The 17,080-nt window shown below is 44.1% G+C and overlaps 1 protein-coding gene across 7 annotated transcripts in view; it reads left to right on the top strand.

Moving 5' to 3' along the window:
* The window catches only part of SUSD6 (sushi domain containing 6), a 90,113-nt gene that overhangs the window by 30,939 nt on the left and 42,094 nt on the right, over window positions 1-17,080 (top strand). For 5 of the 7 annotated variants that reach the window (XR_004841372.1, XM_035889833.1, XM_035889837.1 and 2 more), the window contains 2 exons: window positions 5,937-6,124; window positions 10,576-10,605. Coding sequence is in view for 6 of the 7 variants with exons in the window: in XM_035889833.1 (XP_035745726.1) it covers window positions 6,004-6,124; window positions 10,576-10,605 (151 nt within the window). In the remaining variant the exon portion in view is untranslated. Of the gene's footprint in view, window positions 1-1,337; window positions 1,493-4,664; window positions 4,849-5,936; window positions 6,125-10,575; window positions 10,606-17,080 lie in introns of all 7 variants that reach the window. The other 2 variants (XM_035889835.1, XM_035889836.1) reach the window with 2 other exon arrangements.

A 17,080-nucleotide genomic window follows, 5' to 3' on the forward strand; every position in this document is an offset into this window, starting at 1 on the left:
TCTTCTTTGCACGCCTTGAAAAATCTGTTCCTTTCCTCTGAGGGAACTGTTGGAGTTGCAGCTTGTTTGATCCGCTCTGGAATATCTTTGAGCCTGCTGTGCGTTTCTCTTTGGGCTGCATCAGGGAAGAAGCTCATATACAAAGGCTTGCACCCAGCTGCTAGCATGGTAGGGAAATAGATGGAGAAACTAAGTGGTCCCTGCCTTTAGCCCACAGAAGAATAGGCTCGGCTAACCTCAGGATGACTTCTTGAGAAATGTCAAGTGAGATAAAGAGGGGTGCAAAAGCATGATCTAGATGCAAACAGGACTTCAGACTGTGACAGGAAGGACAGAGAGGAGGAGGCTGGGGAATAAGCTATGCAAATTGGTGAATTTTGCAGGTTTATTCACTTGGGGTAGGAATGTTGATGTGACTTTCCCAGTTGTAAGGGACTCGTTATCCAATAGTGAAAAATCCAGTTTCCTGGCTTAAAGCTTAAGTGTGCCTTAGCGGGGCTGTAGAGAGTTAGGTACCTGCTGTTTATCAAAGATTGAAATGGAATTTCAGAATTTAGCCTGTCCAGCAAGCTTCTTTCTGAGCAAAGTCTAATGTTGCCTCTTGAATATGGGAGTTCTGTATCACCAGCGATTACGCTGGTGTTTTGGAAACCTTCACGAGAGAGAGGGCATGAAAGCTGAAACAAGATATTTAAGTGAAAGAAACTGCTGAATTTGCAGGTCATAGGCCAAACCCTGTGGCACAGTTGGGAAATGAGGAAGGAAACCCATGAATTCAGGTCCCGCTACAGGTTGCAATCAGGTCTTGGTTTGCAGGAGGATGCGTGCTGGGATAAGCTGCTCAGTCTGCCCTAGTGAGCCCTCTCTGTAGTAGGGGATATGTGCAGTTCAGCCCTCTGCTTTATGCTGTGCCTGTGCTAGGCAGAAATCTGCCTCTTTATAATTCGAAGATGAATGTGTAGAATGAAGTTACCATCACACATGTTCTAAATCATCTTCTTCTCTTCCTCCTTCACCTTTTCTCATTTTCCTGGGTAATTGAGAGTTGGCTGTGCTGAAAAGTCAGATGATTAAGCTTTTTCTAAACTGCCTGCAGGTAACTTTGAAAGCTTTGTTTTTTTTCTTTGTGTCTAGTTTAACTGAAGAGTTTTAATTGAACTGTGAAGTTATCCCGAAATGTTAAAAACACAATTGTTTCTAAAAGCTTTCAATTAAACTGGTTTAGCTACAGAAAGTAAGTAGACTTAGGGATTTCTTTCCTCTGCTGACACTTGGACTTGATTTTTCTGTAATTTTTCTTATCAAGCAGCCAAGAGGATGACTTTTTTGTTTTAAAGCTTGACTGCTCATTGAAAGGAGACAAAATAGGGATGCAACAAAACCAGCAACTAAGGGTGAAGGTCAAATCCTCTGAACCACACCGTTCACATTAGGTTCCACCTGCAGCATGGCCATGAGGCAAGAGCAATCCTTGCGCTGAGCCTTCCAAGAGGTATGCTCTGCATGCCCATCACTCATCCTGCTGCACAGGTCTTTGCTCTGTGCATTCAAGAGACAGCAAGCAGCTTCTGAGTGTTGTTCTGTGAGGGGGAAACTATGTGGCTAAATAGAGATTTCTGATGTGCATGAGGATAGCTAATTTTCTTTCGGCAAGTTGCAAGTATGGTATTTAAAAGCAAGCCAGTAGCATTCCAAACATACTGAACACTTCCCTAAACAAACTGTGGTTTGATACAGGTTGAATACCTGTTTTCCAGCAACAGTGACACAGGACATAGCTGTGCCAGGCATCTTGAGCAACTGGAGAGCCTCAGACTGTCCCGTAAACCCTCCCCCCACCCCCAACATCCTATGTCCTTGCTGCACCAGAACTACCCGAATCTGGTTCTTTCATGTCCTGAGCATATGACCTTCCAAAGAACATTTTTCCATGGGGACCTAGGAGTCCTGCTGTGACAAAATGGGGAAAAAATTGGAAAATTAATCCTGGGAAAATGTTGCATGCTCACAACGGAATCTTGGATCAAGGAATATGAGTTGGCAGCTTCTGAAGGTCTAGAAGATAAATGGCAGAGGTCCCCAAACAGCTTAGCTTAGAAAAAGCTCCTGCCATATGTGAGTGCGTCATCTTTGGAAACGGCTGATTGTGGTTTAAGACCGAGCAGAAGGTCTGGCCTGCGTGGTTTCAGTGGAAGCTGGTGCTTCAGGGAGTTCATGCAGAAGTGAACTACTGCTTGTTGTGCGAGCAGGGCTGGCCATGCAGTGAGGGGAGCTAATGCCGAAACATCGCTGGGAAGGTTGCTTGATGACAAGACATCAAAAAAGGAGAGCGCTGGGGAGAGCTGTAACCTGGGAGCAATGAGTACTTTTTCCCTTGTTCATAGCATTCCCTGAGAGGGTGGGTGGCTATTGACTTTGTGGCCATAAAGGACGGTTTATTTTCTTACCTGTATTTAGTAGGTGTTTTTCACAGTGCATGTTAAAAAGAAAGCAAAAAAAACCCCTCTGTTGACTGATGTACTGTTAACAGAGAAGAATCTCCTCTCCCTTCCTTACAGTATTTATGGGAACTGTTGGCTGTACTAAATATTATCTTTGAAAACATCTCTGTTTAAACTTAATCCTCCCATAACCCTTCAGCCTGGGCTGTGGCATGCAAAGTGGGTCTGAAGTGTCCTCGCTCCGTATACTCATGCTACTGGTGGCTTCTGCCTCATTGCTTCTAGGATCCATTAAGGAACCCAGCCCCTTCCTTAATATCACGTGTAAACAGGGAATCGCTTTGATTCAAGTGAACCCATGAGTTGTTAAGCTATCTCCCTGAGAGTGTGTCTCAGATGTGTGTGCTCTGCAGTGCACTCCAGTTAACTTCTGGAGGTGGAGGCCTGAAGAGTTGTTCCTAAAGCTGCTTCCCCCTGAGCTGTAGGTATAAGGAGTGTGCTAAAACAACAGTCAACTTTCAGAGAATTGAATGTCTGTCTAAACAGCTTCCCAATCACCAGCTCCCCTCTGGGAAGAAAGGATACATTCCTATCTAGCCAGAATCTCTTTCATCTTCTAATTCTGCCAAGGAAAAGTCAAGGCTGGGAACAAGTTTTGTAACTTGGCTGAAGCCCGAGGGAGGATCCTTGCAGGCGGTACCTGTGCCCATTGTCTGCAAACAATTCTGAGGGGTTTATTGATGCTATCTCCCACTAAATGGTTTTGCTGCCTTTGTATCTCCTTCAAATCCCTCACTGAACTAAATCAGCTTAGTGGGTGTTACTGTAGGCATAGAAGCAGCAATTTACTGCATTCCTTGTGGGGCAGCCCCACGCCTCTGACAGACATGATCCCTGATAACCTGGGACTCGAGTGACTTGGTAGCTGAAAAGAGATGGGGAAACCGTGCCTGACTTTAGAAGGAGAGGAACGGTGCTGTGCTTTGGAGCAATCTGTTAGTGACTTGAGAATAAGCAATAATTGATTCCCCCAGAAGGTGTTCTTGTTTCAGGTATCTCTAACTTGGTGGTGGTTCAGAGACGAGAATTGGACTGCTAGCTTCACGGTGCAATCTTTGGGAGAGGAAAATGCCTCTGGGGCAAGGTAGCACACCTCAGGCGGCTCAGCAAATTCTGTGATAATTGCATGCCCTCTTCCCTACCTCTCCTGGCCGCTGATACGTCACTGGGCAGGGAAGGCCACCTTTAGATACTGTGGCAAGAGTTGCAGAGTTTGTTATACTAATGAGGCTTCATTAAATTGGAATGGGGAGGACAGACCTGTCTTGATCTAATCAGAAGGGCCACTTGCTGAAGATGCTGCATTGATTTGTCAGAGCTGTAATTCAGTGTAAAGTAGTGACTCTTAGAAGAAAGCAGCCAGCTGTTGGCCTGGAGTGTAGGCCAGATGCTGGCCTCTTCCAATTGAATATGAACTTCATGAAATCCATGCAGGAGATCTGACTTGAGAGGAGGGAGCACATGTACAGACTAGCTGGCTTGGCTTTCCTTGCAGAGGAGTATTTTTTCACTCTGTGGTCTTAATTCTTGCTGGAGGAATTCTAGCAGGTGAGTGGCAGCATCCTTACTCCTTTCTGCATGGTAGGAGTTTGGTGAACAAAGCATTGGCTCCTCGTCTGTGTAAGACAAGAAATCTATAGGCTGTGCTACAGGCATAGAATGGCATAGTTTCACTTCTCTCCCTCCCCCTCCAAATCAAGCAAGAAACAAAATGGGCAGACACAGAGTTTATTGTAGCATCAGCTCCAGACTTGCCACATGGCAGTTTAAATGTCATCTTGAAATGACATTTCAAGGCGGGGGTGTATGCAGACAAAGAGTTCTTCTTTGATAGAGACTAATTGACTTGAAAGATCCACATTTTGAAGGTAATCCTTTTGTGAAGTAAATATGAGCAAAGTAGTGACATGGAACCAAGGAAACCCTCTTTTCGACAGGATGACTTCCAGGTTTTATGACAAATCTGTATAGTTCCTCCCATAGTACAGCTTTTTTTTTTTGGCTGAGTAATTGGAAATGTGAATTGTGGCTGTTCGAGTCATATGTTTCTCTGGTCAGTGCTGGCACATTGACTTCATCTCAGAAGTATGTAAGGATCTGAAAGACGTACTGCCTTCCCTAGTAGTAGGAGCACTAACCCAGCTCTCCCATCTGTTCTCACAGGGTACAAAAGAGTGTGATACCCGCCTCTGCACCTCTCAAATTTGTTTGGAGTTATCCAGAAGTTTTGAATTTCTATGGGGAAACTTGGCCAAAAAAGAAAAAAAGAAAAAATATCCCCCTTCAGTATGAATATCCATTTAACTGAAGAAGCTGTGGCTGAATAGGGTTTCCCTCAAGATTAAAGGTATTCCTTGTGGTCAAGTGTAAAGAAACATTTGTGCAAAATTTTTTTTTTCCCTGAGAGCTTTAGATGTTTATGTAAGGAATAGCATGATAGAAGTGTTGAAATGTGTCTCTGTGTGTTTTTTTGGTTTTGGTTTTCTTTTTTTAACTCCATCACTCACCTGGTTATCTTCATCCCAGTTTTCCCCTTCCTCCTTTGTAAAACCAGTACGCACAGATTTTTAGTCCCAACTTTCTTTCATGAACATTGGAGTTATGCATGACATTGTTATTCATCCAGCTCCAAAGTTAGTGCTGGAGGTCTTGCAGGCTGAAACCACACTAGGTTGGTGGGACATGTATTCTGCTGGGTCTTTTTCCTTCATTAAAAATAGGGGTTCAACTCTGCTCTTGATTTCCCAACTGCACTTTGTGTGTTTATAAGTCTGTTTTTGCTGTGACAGTGCCTGATAGGCTATGGCTGAATCCCTCAGTCCACAGGTATGATCGGTGTCACATCCTGCAATTTTAATTGCTATGCTTCTGTACTGTCAGAACATTATACCTGAGGTTTGCAAGCTGTTTTACATTCCTCCTCATAAGCGTGTGTTTGCCTGCCTGCTGGCTGGCTGTCAGGTTTGCTGTGCCTCTCCAGGTGGCTGAAGAAGCATTTGATTTATTTATCCTAGCTGTCTTGTACAGCCTGCTGTGTCTTGGAGACCTTCTGAAAAGTGGTGGGGGTGTAGGAAGGCTGGTTCTCTTGAAGTTATTTTGAAATTGATTCTCCAGATGCTCTATCCTCTGGGGTTGTCTTGAAAGGAAAAGCTAAAATTAATTGTAAGCTAGGCAGTCTTCACACCTGAAATATTAGAGGGTGAGTGAAAAGTTCTGGTCTCTCTATAATGCAGCTCCTTTTACTATTTCCTATGGGGAAGGTTGCCTTTTCTGCTCCTGTTACCTTGTGAACTGTGAATACTTGGTAAGATTCCTAAATGCTAGAACATGCAAAAGGTTGCTCTTTATTTCTGAATTTCCCCTTTCCCTCCCCTCCCCAGATGTAGGTGTTTGGCTCAATGCTTACTGTTTCTTTCTTTGTCTTTGTTTTTGTAGACCAAGGTGCTCCTGATCAACCAGATCTTCTGGGATTTTTTTAAAAAGAAACTCCAGTGGGTAAAAGATGTGCCATGGAATGGTAGCACCAAAGAGCAACACAGGATCGTCTCTTGCCTTGACTAGCCATGGGTTATTTCTTCTGCTAGTTATCTTTGGTACCTTTATCTTGGAAGCACAGGCCACAGGTAAGTGAAACCTTTGCATGTGCTGCAGGGAGGGGGAGATGTATAAGTGTGGAGGTGGCCGTATATTTCTATAGAGAAGCTGGTGATGGCTGATGCATTTGTACACATCTTGCAGTACTGACATGAAAAATTCCATTGTTGCATGTTGAGCAGAGGGCAGTGTCTGAACTGAATGAGTTTTGCATATTAAATAAGTGCTTGCCCTTTACCCTGTCATTTTGATTCCCCCAGCTTTTTCCCCCTCCATTCTTATCCCTTCACTGCAGCTGGGGGCACTTGGACTGTCTCATGACCGTGCTCCACTGAGCATGGACCACTTTTGGTTGAGTGAGATTTTCATGGAGACACTCTTATCTGTATGCCCTGTAGCAACTGCTTGTGTGAAGTAGTTTTGGAAGCAGAGACTGTCTTCAGCTCTTTGCACAGCTGATGAATCTGTTTAGTGTTTCCTTGTGTACTATCTTCTGACACCTCAGCACCCACTAACTGCACCCCTCTATTAGATCCTCTTTGCAGCTTGAGTTTTTCCCTCTCCCCTTTTTTAACCTCTTTTGTTTATCTGATGGATGAATGTTGTGAATAATGTAAATAGTAGTGCAATGGGATGATATATAAAATGTCAGCAGAGATGAGGGGATCTGCCTTTTAGAAATGAGTGGAAGAAGAAAATATACCGGATACTCACAAAGCAGTACATAATGTGAAGTACGTGCTTGTTTACCCAGTATACCCTGGAATATGTCTTTTATCTCAGACCAGCCGTGATGTAGTTTTTGTCTGTAGACAGATGCCTGATCATAAATGGCATGGGATGGAAGGAATAACTTTGTGTGCTGCACAGAACTTTGAAGGAGGTTAGTCCCCAAAAGACATGTAGATTTGACTTCAGCAGCTGTTGCAATGTAGAACAATAGCTTGCCTTTGGAAACAAAACCTCGGTTCTCGACATAACTCTAGAAAGTCCTATTTATTTGACATACCATGGCACCTGAAAATGTCCCATGACCAACACTCCTTAGCATCAGTGAAGCTTGAATTGGGCTCTGTGCAGTAGATCAGAACAAATAGTAAGTCAGTTGCCAGATGCACTCAAAGCTGAGGTGATCCTGTATGGAAAAGTTGGCTGGTGCTGGAAACTGCTGGAGCAGTTGTTGATCTCCTTTTAGTATTTCTGGCTCTTCAGGTTGGAAGGGAGAGGCTGCCGAAATCAGATATCCCAGGCTTGTATGTCTTCCTGGCCTGATTTTGGCTTTGCAGGTAATGAGGGGTGGGGGGACACACAAGTGACAAATTGGCAAGAACAGATAGTGAGAGTGGGAAAGGGACAAGGTCTTGTTGTATCTGGTCTATCCTTGTTTTTTCCAGTTTTGCTGTTACTGGTGATAATGTCACTGCCTCATTTCAGATGTAGGCCTGTCAGATACGCTTCCCAGCCTGGGGCTGGAGTGCACCATCCCCATCTGAAACTCCCATTACACACTGCAGCACCTTCAGTTGAGTCTGTAATTAGTATGCAGATGCATTATTCTGCACGGGGCTGCTGGATGGGGGAGAGGCAGCCACAATACTGGCAAGCCTTTTTAGTATAATTTTTGAGGCATCCAGTCATGTTAACAAAAGCACCAGTTAAGCATGTCAGAAGACCCGAGAGTGGTTCTGCATTGTTTCCCTTTCTGTGTTCCTTTTGCTTCAGGACCTGAAACCAGCTGTGGTAAACTGATCAAGGCAGATCATCAGCTAAATAGGATTATAGTGGCTAGGCATGAGCCATTTCCTGCAGGGGAAGTGAGAAAGTGAGTGCATGTGGAGGGGAGCCCAAGAGCATAGCATCCAAGTGCAGGTTTTCTGGGACTGGGAGGTAGCAACCCAACTGCCGATTGCTGGGAGGGATGGGGGTGCCCAGCGATGCGTCACGGTCCCAGAGAGCTGCACCTGCAGCAGCACGCCAGCCATGAGTAACGTTAATGAGCAAGTCAGCCGGGGAGCGGAGAGCCAGATGGAGAAACAAAGAATACTGGCGAGGCGCTTGGAAAATCATCTTTCCCTCATCTTTGTCCCCCAACCACCCCACTGTCCTCGCTTTATTACTTTACATAGCAAAATCATTCAGAGCAGGCAGAGCAAAGTGATGTAAACATGAAGCAAAGAGATTGTATTAAATCTCTTGGTGGTAATGCTTATCTTGAACGCGGGGCCAACGTCGCATGCTCACAATTGCTACAAAAGCTGAAGAATGTTCTCATAAAAAGACGGACAAGCATGGAGACAATGGGCTGGCTCGGCTCTGAGTGAGAAAGCAGAGCTTGTGCTTCGTATGTTTAAAACTGTATGATGTATATTGTACTGCAATATTTTTGCTGTTTAGAAATTCTATTGCTTGAGTTCCAGGAGGCTTAGAGAGATATTCATGTTCTGGGCAGGAATGTGTTCTCTTTGCCACGTGGTTAATGCAGAAGACAGACTCATTTCCAGTCAGCAAGCATCTGGTCTGTCCTCTGGTAATAAATTGATTTTATTTATGCATGGATTTTTAACAAAAATCTTCAGCACTTTGTCTCAAGCAATCTATCCAAATATCCTGGGGTGACAGGAGATGAGTATGGTAAGTTGCTTAGTCACTAAGCACGCTGCAGAATTTGGGGAAACTGCTCCCTTTTCATGGGAAGATATCCATGAATATAAAAATAACCACTGCACGTATTTTAACAAAAGCAAATGCAGCATTTGGTGATGGGCAAGCAATGAAGCTACGTCAGAAGAGGAGGATTTATGGAAACTTCAGTGCTGTTCAGAAATATTTTTTGAGCTTTATCACTCGTGCCTTTTTTCTCTGTCTGGCAAGTTCTCCAAGGTTAGTTGGGGGAAATAACGAAGGAATGAGCAAGTGAGGACACTTGGAAAGCAAGGACCTGGAGTATTGAGGCTTAGTTCTTCCTCTGTCTCTTCTGTTTTTGTTGAGTGTTCATCTGGAATGTAGCTAAGAGCTGGAGTGCTTAATAGATAGAGATGGGGAATTTTTGAGGTGTAAGAGGAGCAATAACAACCATTTTTTTCTGCTTTTCTACAGATAACCCTTCATTGTTCCTTTGTTGCTGTCATTTCCTCCCCCCCCCTCCCGCCCCCATCTCTGGCCCTTAAGGTTATTCCCAAGCTCTCAAAGGCCTTGTGTTTATATCTCATTCACAGTGCTCCTCCTGTCTAGCCAGGCTATCTTTGGAAGGATGACAGTGGATCAGAATAAGTTGTTCATGAAATTTTAACGTGTAGTAACTAAAATACTCTGAAAGCTTCCTGTCATTTGTGTTCCAAATGGTGTAATCTCTTTTGGATTCGTAATTAGCTCTGTCAGAAACCTATCAAAACATAGGTTGGGCCTTTCATTATTGATAATAGCATCACCTGCTCCTGGGAAATGCAACTAAAGGTGTTGGTAAAGTATTAAACATCCTCAACTAAACAAATATCAATACCCATAAAGGAGAGAGTATAAATACTAACCTTTAAAAATTAATAATAATGCAGGCTCGGTGAATCTAAGTCCATTTAGATTTAGACACTGATTTTTGTTGACTGATCACATGTGAAATGCTATAAAGCTAGCTCTTTAATTTTTAGGATTGCCATTAAAGTGATAAATTGAGCTTGAATAAACTGAAACGACTTCATTCCTGTGTGTTGTCTCCAATGCAAATGCAGCCAATCTGCTGCTTGCTGTCCTAAGGTCTTTTTGGTGCCAAGGTTATTCTGCACAGAAGCTCTTGGATACCGCTAGTATTTGTTTGCATTGCACAGAACAGCTTGTTAGAGCGCACTCCAGTCATTGAGCAGATTCAGACTTGTTCGTATTCTTTTGGAATCTGTGCAAAGCAGAAGTTTCCTTTGTCTCTAATCATGCAGCTGAAAGGAAGGCGTTCATACAGCTAGGGATGAATTCAGTGGTTGTGAAAACAAGGACACTGTAAGATCGGATGGCCAGACAGAAATGTGGTGAGGTGTCATGCATGAACAGAGGATCTTGATTCTAACCCGCATGCTGCATGTAAGTGTGGGTTTGGAGAAATTACAGGGTTAGCCCAAAGAAGCGTATAGTTCTCCATGGAGAGAAGGAGGAGCAGTTTGGGGTGCAATTCCTCTTTCCAGTCCCTTCAGAGAGCTTAGTAAGAGCAGAGTGGTATGGAAGAGCACGGTGAGGAGCTGCAGAATAATGGCCAGACAGCAAAGGTGGCTAGGAAGTAAACACAGATGGGTCCAGAATTAGGCTATTCAAATAATAATATCCACACTGTTACTACGCTGATCCAGGCAGTGCTACTTAAGCAACTGGCTTGAAGGGAGTAATAAGGATCTCAAGAAGCCATGCAACTCGTTTCATTTTAACCAGTTGTAACAGCTGAAGGATAAATTAAAACAAGCATAATAGTAATCCTGAATTTTCCTTTTGTCTGTCCTAGGTTGGCTCAGCAAATCCGAAGGACCTGCATGTGAGTACTACTTTTGTTCACTGCTGTACTATGACAACTGAGTGTGATGTTTTACTGGTTAATCTAAGTGGCTATGAGCTAAGATTCCCATTATACTTCTGTTGTGTTGGATAGGCTGAGATCCATCTCTATGCCCCATTTCCATTTTTGTCCCTTGTATTTGGGAAAGATGACTGCCCTCAGTTTGAGAGAGGGGGATCAGCTTCATATGTTTCACTGTGCTTGAAGGGATCCCTGTGCCTTCCATAGCATTTAACTTTGAATGACTCAAGAAAAAAACAAATAGAATAAATATTTTATTAAAACTCAGAGAGGGATGCAGCTCATGAGAGTTTTGAGAGGCTGATGGAGAGGACTGAGAGGACAGGGAAGGCAAGCAGAAGCAAACCCCCTTTTGTTTCCTTTAATCAAGAAGGGTGAACATCTCATCACAGAGCATGACTCTGGATATATTCCATTGGATACTCCTACTTTTAATTTCCTGTGCTCAGAAAAAGTCTAAAACTGTGCATGTTACGGATGTATGTAACTTTGTGAGGAATCAGGAGGCACATTGGCTTCTGTATCTGTTCTAAATATATAAAATTTTGTGTAAATCTCTGTTGAACTCTGAAATTTGATCTGCTTAGTCTGAACTTCCCCTCTCCTCCAAAAAAAATGGAATACAGGAACAGAATCTGAGGGTAGTGGATCCATAATGGGGAATTTTACCACCTAACAAATTCTGGTCTTCAGAGAGTGGGAGATGGGAGAAGAGCTGATGGAATCTTCTGAATCCCAAATTTTTATCCAACGCCTGAATTTTACGCCTGGCAAGACTGGCATCACACACTTAAGGGGCTTTCAATTCTTGGCCGTGGTTGTTAGCAGGAAAATAAGCTGCTTTAGGAAATAAGAGTTGTCTGGTCCAACTCGCCGTGGCTTCTTGGGTTAGAACTGGTAGGAGCTTCATTGTAGAGGGAGCGGGAGGGGCGCTGAATGCATGGTTTGTTCTTCAAGAGAAAGTATTTGTGAACTTCAACCCAGGTTCTGACTTGTCACCATCTTGGTGTCCCTTGATGACTGCAGCCCACTGGGTCGAAAATAGAGGCTTGTCTATCTTCTTATGTGGGTTCCTTCTATCACTGCATCCTTTATCTACTTGAGCCAGTCATTTGGGCAGACTTTGGGTTTGTTCCTAGTCTTATGGGAAAAGTTCTGACAGTGGGACAGAAAAAAGTTTGCTTGCTACCACCTTGTGATTTGACAACTCCTGTTCTGTCCCTTTTGAGTCCTAAACTGGCTACCATTGCAGCTGAGGCATTACGTTTTTTGGATAAGTTGAACGTTTTTAGTCTGTGCAACCTATGTCTGCTATTGCTTCTCCAGCCCTTAAGTTTGACTGTAGCAGCACAAGCAGTTACCACCTCCTGTTTATGCTGCCAGCTATTACTGACTCTGCAGCAGGGATGGCAGAACAAGAAGTAAATCTGCTCTGCAACTGTGGCAAACGCCAGCCTGGGCTGTTACTGCAAATACTGTTGGAATAGCTGGTATGTAAAGCTGTGGAGGAGATGTGTTCTCAGCACGCTTACATGGGTGATAAGGGGGAAACAAGTGATAGGGCAAGGTGAGTAGCTGTATACCGTCAAGTCTTCAGCTTTTGTGGCTGAATCTGTCAAGGCTGTTCGTTAAATCCAGCAATCTGTGTCTAGATGAGGATTGCTAAAACACTGCTGGTAACAAGCTGCTGATAGTCAAGAGTGAAGGTAGGGCACGGAAGGCACTTGAACAGCAAGCTCAAAAATGCTTGTACGTTGAGAGAGCAACTGGAACCCAGTGACAGGATTATGGCGTTGTCTCAAAAGGTTGTACCTGCTTATCTGTGTGCACTGATCTGCATCTGAAAAAAACACTTTCCTTTTAATGAATGAAACCTCTGGGGAGTGTTAATCTTCTTCTGCAAGCAGGAATTTCCCTGAGGCTCTGCTTCTGAAAAATGTTGTATTGGATTTGAAGGACTGGCAAATTGCTTGCTTCCAGGTGTTGTTGAAGGGATTTGAAATAACCTCTTAGGTATGGGGCTGCTTAGATGAGTTATAGGATGTGCTAGGTAGATTGGGCTAGAGGGGGCTTGTTGCTAAACTCTTGAAGAATAAAATGAGCCTTTTTGTCCCAGCCTAGTACAGTGATCCTTTTATTATGGAAGGGGGAGGGGAACTTCCGGAGTTCCTGTGCTGAGAATACTGCCTAATCTCAAGAGGTGGTAGGGATGCTCCCTCACTGCTTGGGTACCTTGGCCTGGCTGGTGCTGAATGGAGATGCCTCCTGCGTTCCTTCTCTGTAGGGCCAATGCCATGAATGCAAGGATACGTGCATTTATCCACTTGGCATGGTAAGAAGAATTTCAGGGGAAGCAGAAGCCAAAGAATTGAACAGTAGGGTAATAAAAGAGCATCTTTAAATCCTGCGAGCTCAGCATTTTAGGTCTAGCCAGTATTCTTATTTCAATGGGGACAATCTTTATTGTCTGAGAGCAGAAAGAAACATTGCTGCTGCTTTTGAGATACATCTTTTACTTTGTCAGTAAAGGGAGAAACAGGTATGATTTGAAAAATGTTGCCTTGCTGTAGAGTGAGATAAGCACCTCTGGTGGATGTTGTCTTGAGTTTTCAACCCACAGACAGGGAAGAAACATGGTAGGCCTGATAGATAACTAGAAAGCCAGAGGCGGCTGCTGCTGCTTTTCTGGTTTGAAGGAACATTTTCTGTGTCCTGAGAAAAAGACCAACTGGTATATAACAAGTTTCTTGTCAGACATACCCTTAGGCACCCATAAAACTGCATCAGAAAGACAATAAAACTGTTTTGTGATCTTACCAATTTTGTTGTTTAGGCAACTTTGCATTTTCTTCTGCTGCTTTTTCATGAGATGTCAGCTGCTGAGACAAGGTGAAGTTTTTCTTGTTTAGGTAGAACTAGAATATTTTGAAGGAAGTGGAGCTATCTGGAGACTCTTCAGGCATAGGAAAGAACTAGAAGTGAATGGAGATTTGTAGGAAGGTGGTAGAATAGCTTGAAGGTGAATGAGGATCAGGGGAGAATAAGTTTCTAGGAAGGAGAGGAGGGGGATGGAGGAGTGTAGCAAAACAGGAAGGTGAAGGTTTCCACAAGTGGAGTTGTGAAAAAGATCTTGGTGGTTTAAAAAGCCAATTAGTGGCTTGGTGGTTAAGTAGTGTAAGTCCTGAAAGAAGGTAGTGTTTTAGTTACGCAAGCAGATTAGAATGGTTGAGAATAGTATGGCCTTGGCAGGGAAGACTCTAGTAGAAATATATATATGTGTGTGTTTGTTTTTTTTAAAGGTTAGGTAAGAGTGTCTTAATGCAGGAGGATGCAGGATATGCCTTTACAACATCAGGCTTTTGAGGCTTTTCTATATGCAACAAGACTGACTAATGAGACATTGCCAGCGAGTTTAGGAACTGGAGGGTTACAAAGTGTGCGTGCCCTTCAGGGACTGAAGCTTCAAGGCAGGAATCTGCTCAAGGCAGGAGCAGAGCAGGGTGTGAAGATGCCAGTTACTGGAATGCTGGCTGTGTCTGCCTACAAGTGCTCTCACATCATGGCTGGGGATCTGGGGTAGGAGAGAAATTGCAAAAGACCATATAGCAACTGTGTGTGAAACAAGACGTAGGGAGGAATTTAAAGTGGAAGTCGCTGCCATGTTTAGAGAAATACCCCTGACTTTCTCAGAAAGTTCTGCTTTTCTTAGTTTTTGTTCAGTTTTATAGTTAAAAGCTGCTTTGCTCTTTTCCCCCCCTCCTGCATTTGTTTGGCTGCTGCGCCCACTGTAGAGGAACCCTTCGTGTAAACAAGATAAACCTATTAAAGCTGCTATACCCTGGATCCTTGTCAACACCAAGGTATCACTCCCTGCTGATAGTGATGCTTTCCAGGGGGGGTCTGTGTGTCCCTGTATGTGTGGAATGAAGTTATATCAGAGTGGGTTAGGGACTTCTGGTGCTGCCTCTCTGTTCTGGAACACCAGCATCCTGGAGATTTATCTCCAGGAGACTTACCTGATGCTGCAGAGGCCTTTAGGAACATGCTTCTCATGTGTTCTACAAAAACACATGTATTGGTTTATCCCTGACTGAGAGGGGAGAAGCATGGGTTTTTAAAGTTGTTTCCTCTGGCCCATTCCACGCCTACCTTCAGGGCAGCTAACTTTGAAACTCGGAGTCTGGCGATGTGCCTGTCTCCCGTAGTTCAAGTTTTAGGCCCACTGACGTGCTTGTTGAAAAGGACCGGGACTGTCAAAGAGTTGTGCTGAGCCCCGCGTTATGCCTCAGCACATCTTCACTTCTCTTCAGCACAGGCAAAGGGCCGTAGCTGTAATGCTCTGTATTCTCCTAAAGCTAGTACTTCATTCTGCTGCTGCTTTTGCTTTCCCTAGTAAAAGTAACCTTTGAATGCTCTGGAGAACAACCTTCAGGTTTCATTGTAAACACTTTCTTGGGCATAATTGGCTTAGATTATAAGATACTAAGAAAAGATAGGGGCTTTATCATTTGACTGATAGTTTTTCAGTTTAGGTTCAACTGTCACTTTTCTCTCAACTGAGGAAATTATTCATTCTTAATATGTAAGCTGAAAAATCTGAACATAGTCACAAGCAGCAATGAGTTTGCCTTCGAGCGCATGTCTTGGTGAAATCCATGAAGACAGCAAGTTTGTTTTTCCAATTGTATTCTTTTGGTCCTCTGCTGCTTTGTCTTTCCCAACAAGCTAGTCTTGTTGCAAATGTTACTGACAGTAGCCCAAAGCAGAGATGAGTCTTGCTGTGATGTAGGAATGTGATGTCCCGGAGCTAGCATAATTTCAACCTTAGGGCTTTCCCACTTTGAATCAGTTTATTTGCATTTACTTCTCAAATACTTAAATGCTATCTTTAAGTTGACAGTTTGTGCTTTGATGGTGACTGTTTCCTCCATGGCATTCAGTAAGCTAGACTCCACTTTTAGAATAGTTGGGGGGAGGTGTACAGTGCTGGGAGAGCTGAGCTCTCTGTTGGTACAGGATCCTCTTGAATTTTGTGTCCTGAAGCGGTAGCGAAACAAGTAGTCGGCAAGTTTGGTCTGAGGCAGATCACAAGGCTGGCAGCCAGGCACTGTTAGTGCACTCCTGCCGTATGGGAGAGGAGGGGCATGCAATGGTGGCCAGATTGCTGTCTGCTGGCGTCAGGCTGTGCCTCTGGTGGGCACACTTGAAGCACAGTGCGGGTGCTGTGCTGGGAGAGGTGAGCTCCTGTGAGAAGTTCTGCCTCCTCTTGGCACCCTGGAGAACTGGTTGCCCCTTGCCATGTGCCTCCAGCTGCCCCCTCCTCCAGGCTGAAGCACCTTTTCAGAGCACGGTTTCTTTTTTTTTTTCCCCTCTATTTTTCCTGTCAGCATTGCCTTGGTCATGTTTGGTCCCACTTTAACCAGCTCTTGCCACTCATGAGCCAATCTCATGTAAGTGTTGAGTCCTTGGATGAGCAGTGGTATGACTGCATGGGGAAGGGGACGTTGCAGCCTGTCATCTGGTACCCAGGTAGGGCTGTTCTTAGCATCTTTGGTTCTTGCTGTCAGTAAAAACAAGAGAAACTGGTGGAAGCTGTTAATTAGGGGTGTTGCAAGGAGATTCATTCTCTGACCACAGTCAGGGTGAGCAGAGACTTAACTATTTTATTGCATATCTCTGGCCACCTGACACTTGTCTGAGGCAGGTCAGGAGTATTTCATGCTTGGCTGTGTTGGGCACCATGGACCGATTTGAGAGGATGAAAATGAATGTCTGTTCTGCATCCTCTGACAACGGGGAAGCATCTATCACTAAGTCTGTTTCCATCCGCTGAGCTCTTAACTTAATTGCTTTAAATGGAGGAAATTTTTCTCCTGACACGGTTAGTTAGTAGCAACAAGGGGAGGGTGCCTGCAGAACTGAAGCTTTTGTGTTTTTCATTTAAAAATGGTTTGGGTTTGGTGGCAGCATTTCAAAGCTGCTTGCCAGTGTGCACCCTGCACAACCGAAAGCAAACCCATCTCCCTTTCCAAAGTGGTCTGTCGCCTCTCTTCTGAGGCAATAGAGACAGGCCTCCTCATTAAATGCAGGTAGCAGTTCAAACACCCAAGCAGCAGTGGCATGACTGAACTTTCAAGGTGAAACCGTTCCTGTTTCTTTTCTGGAAGAGGGATTTGAGGCTCTTAAGTGTTACATCTGTGGTCTTAAGAGTAGCTTCACGCAATCCCATCGTGAAGTGGGAATTGCTGTAAATGCAGGAGTGTCTGTGAATGGCAAGTGTCGTTTTAGTCTGTAGCTTGCTTTTAAAGTTAACCTGTATTTCACCTGGTGTAAAACTTAGCATGATTTACTTAGCCACTGTGGTGGTGGTCTCCCTTTCCTCCTGTAATGGGAGGCTCTCTGGGAGATGGTAGAAAATGGTAAGTTGTAGGAA

This window comes from Egretta garzetta, unplaced genomic scaffold (genome assembly GCF_000687185.1).
Source record: "Egretta garzetta isolate BGI_Z169 unplaced genomic scaffold, ASM68718v1 scaffold2, whole genome shotgun sequence".
Classification (NCBI taxonomy): Eukaryota; Metazoa; Chordata; class Aves; order Pelecaniformes; family Ardeidae; genus Egretta; species Egretta garzetta.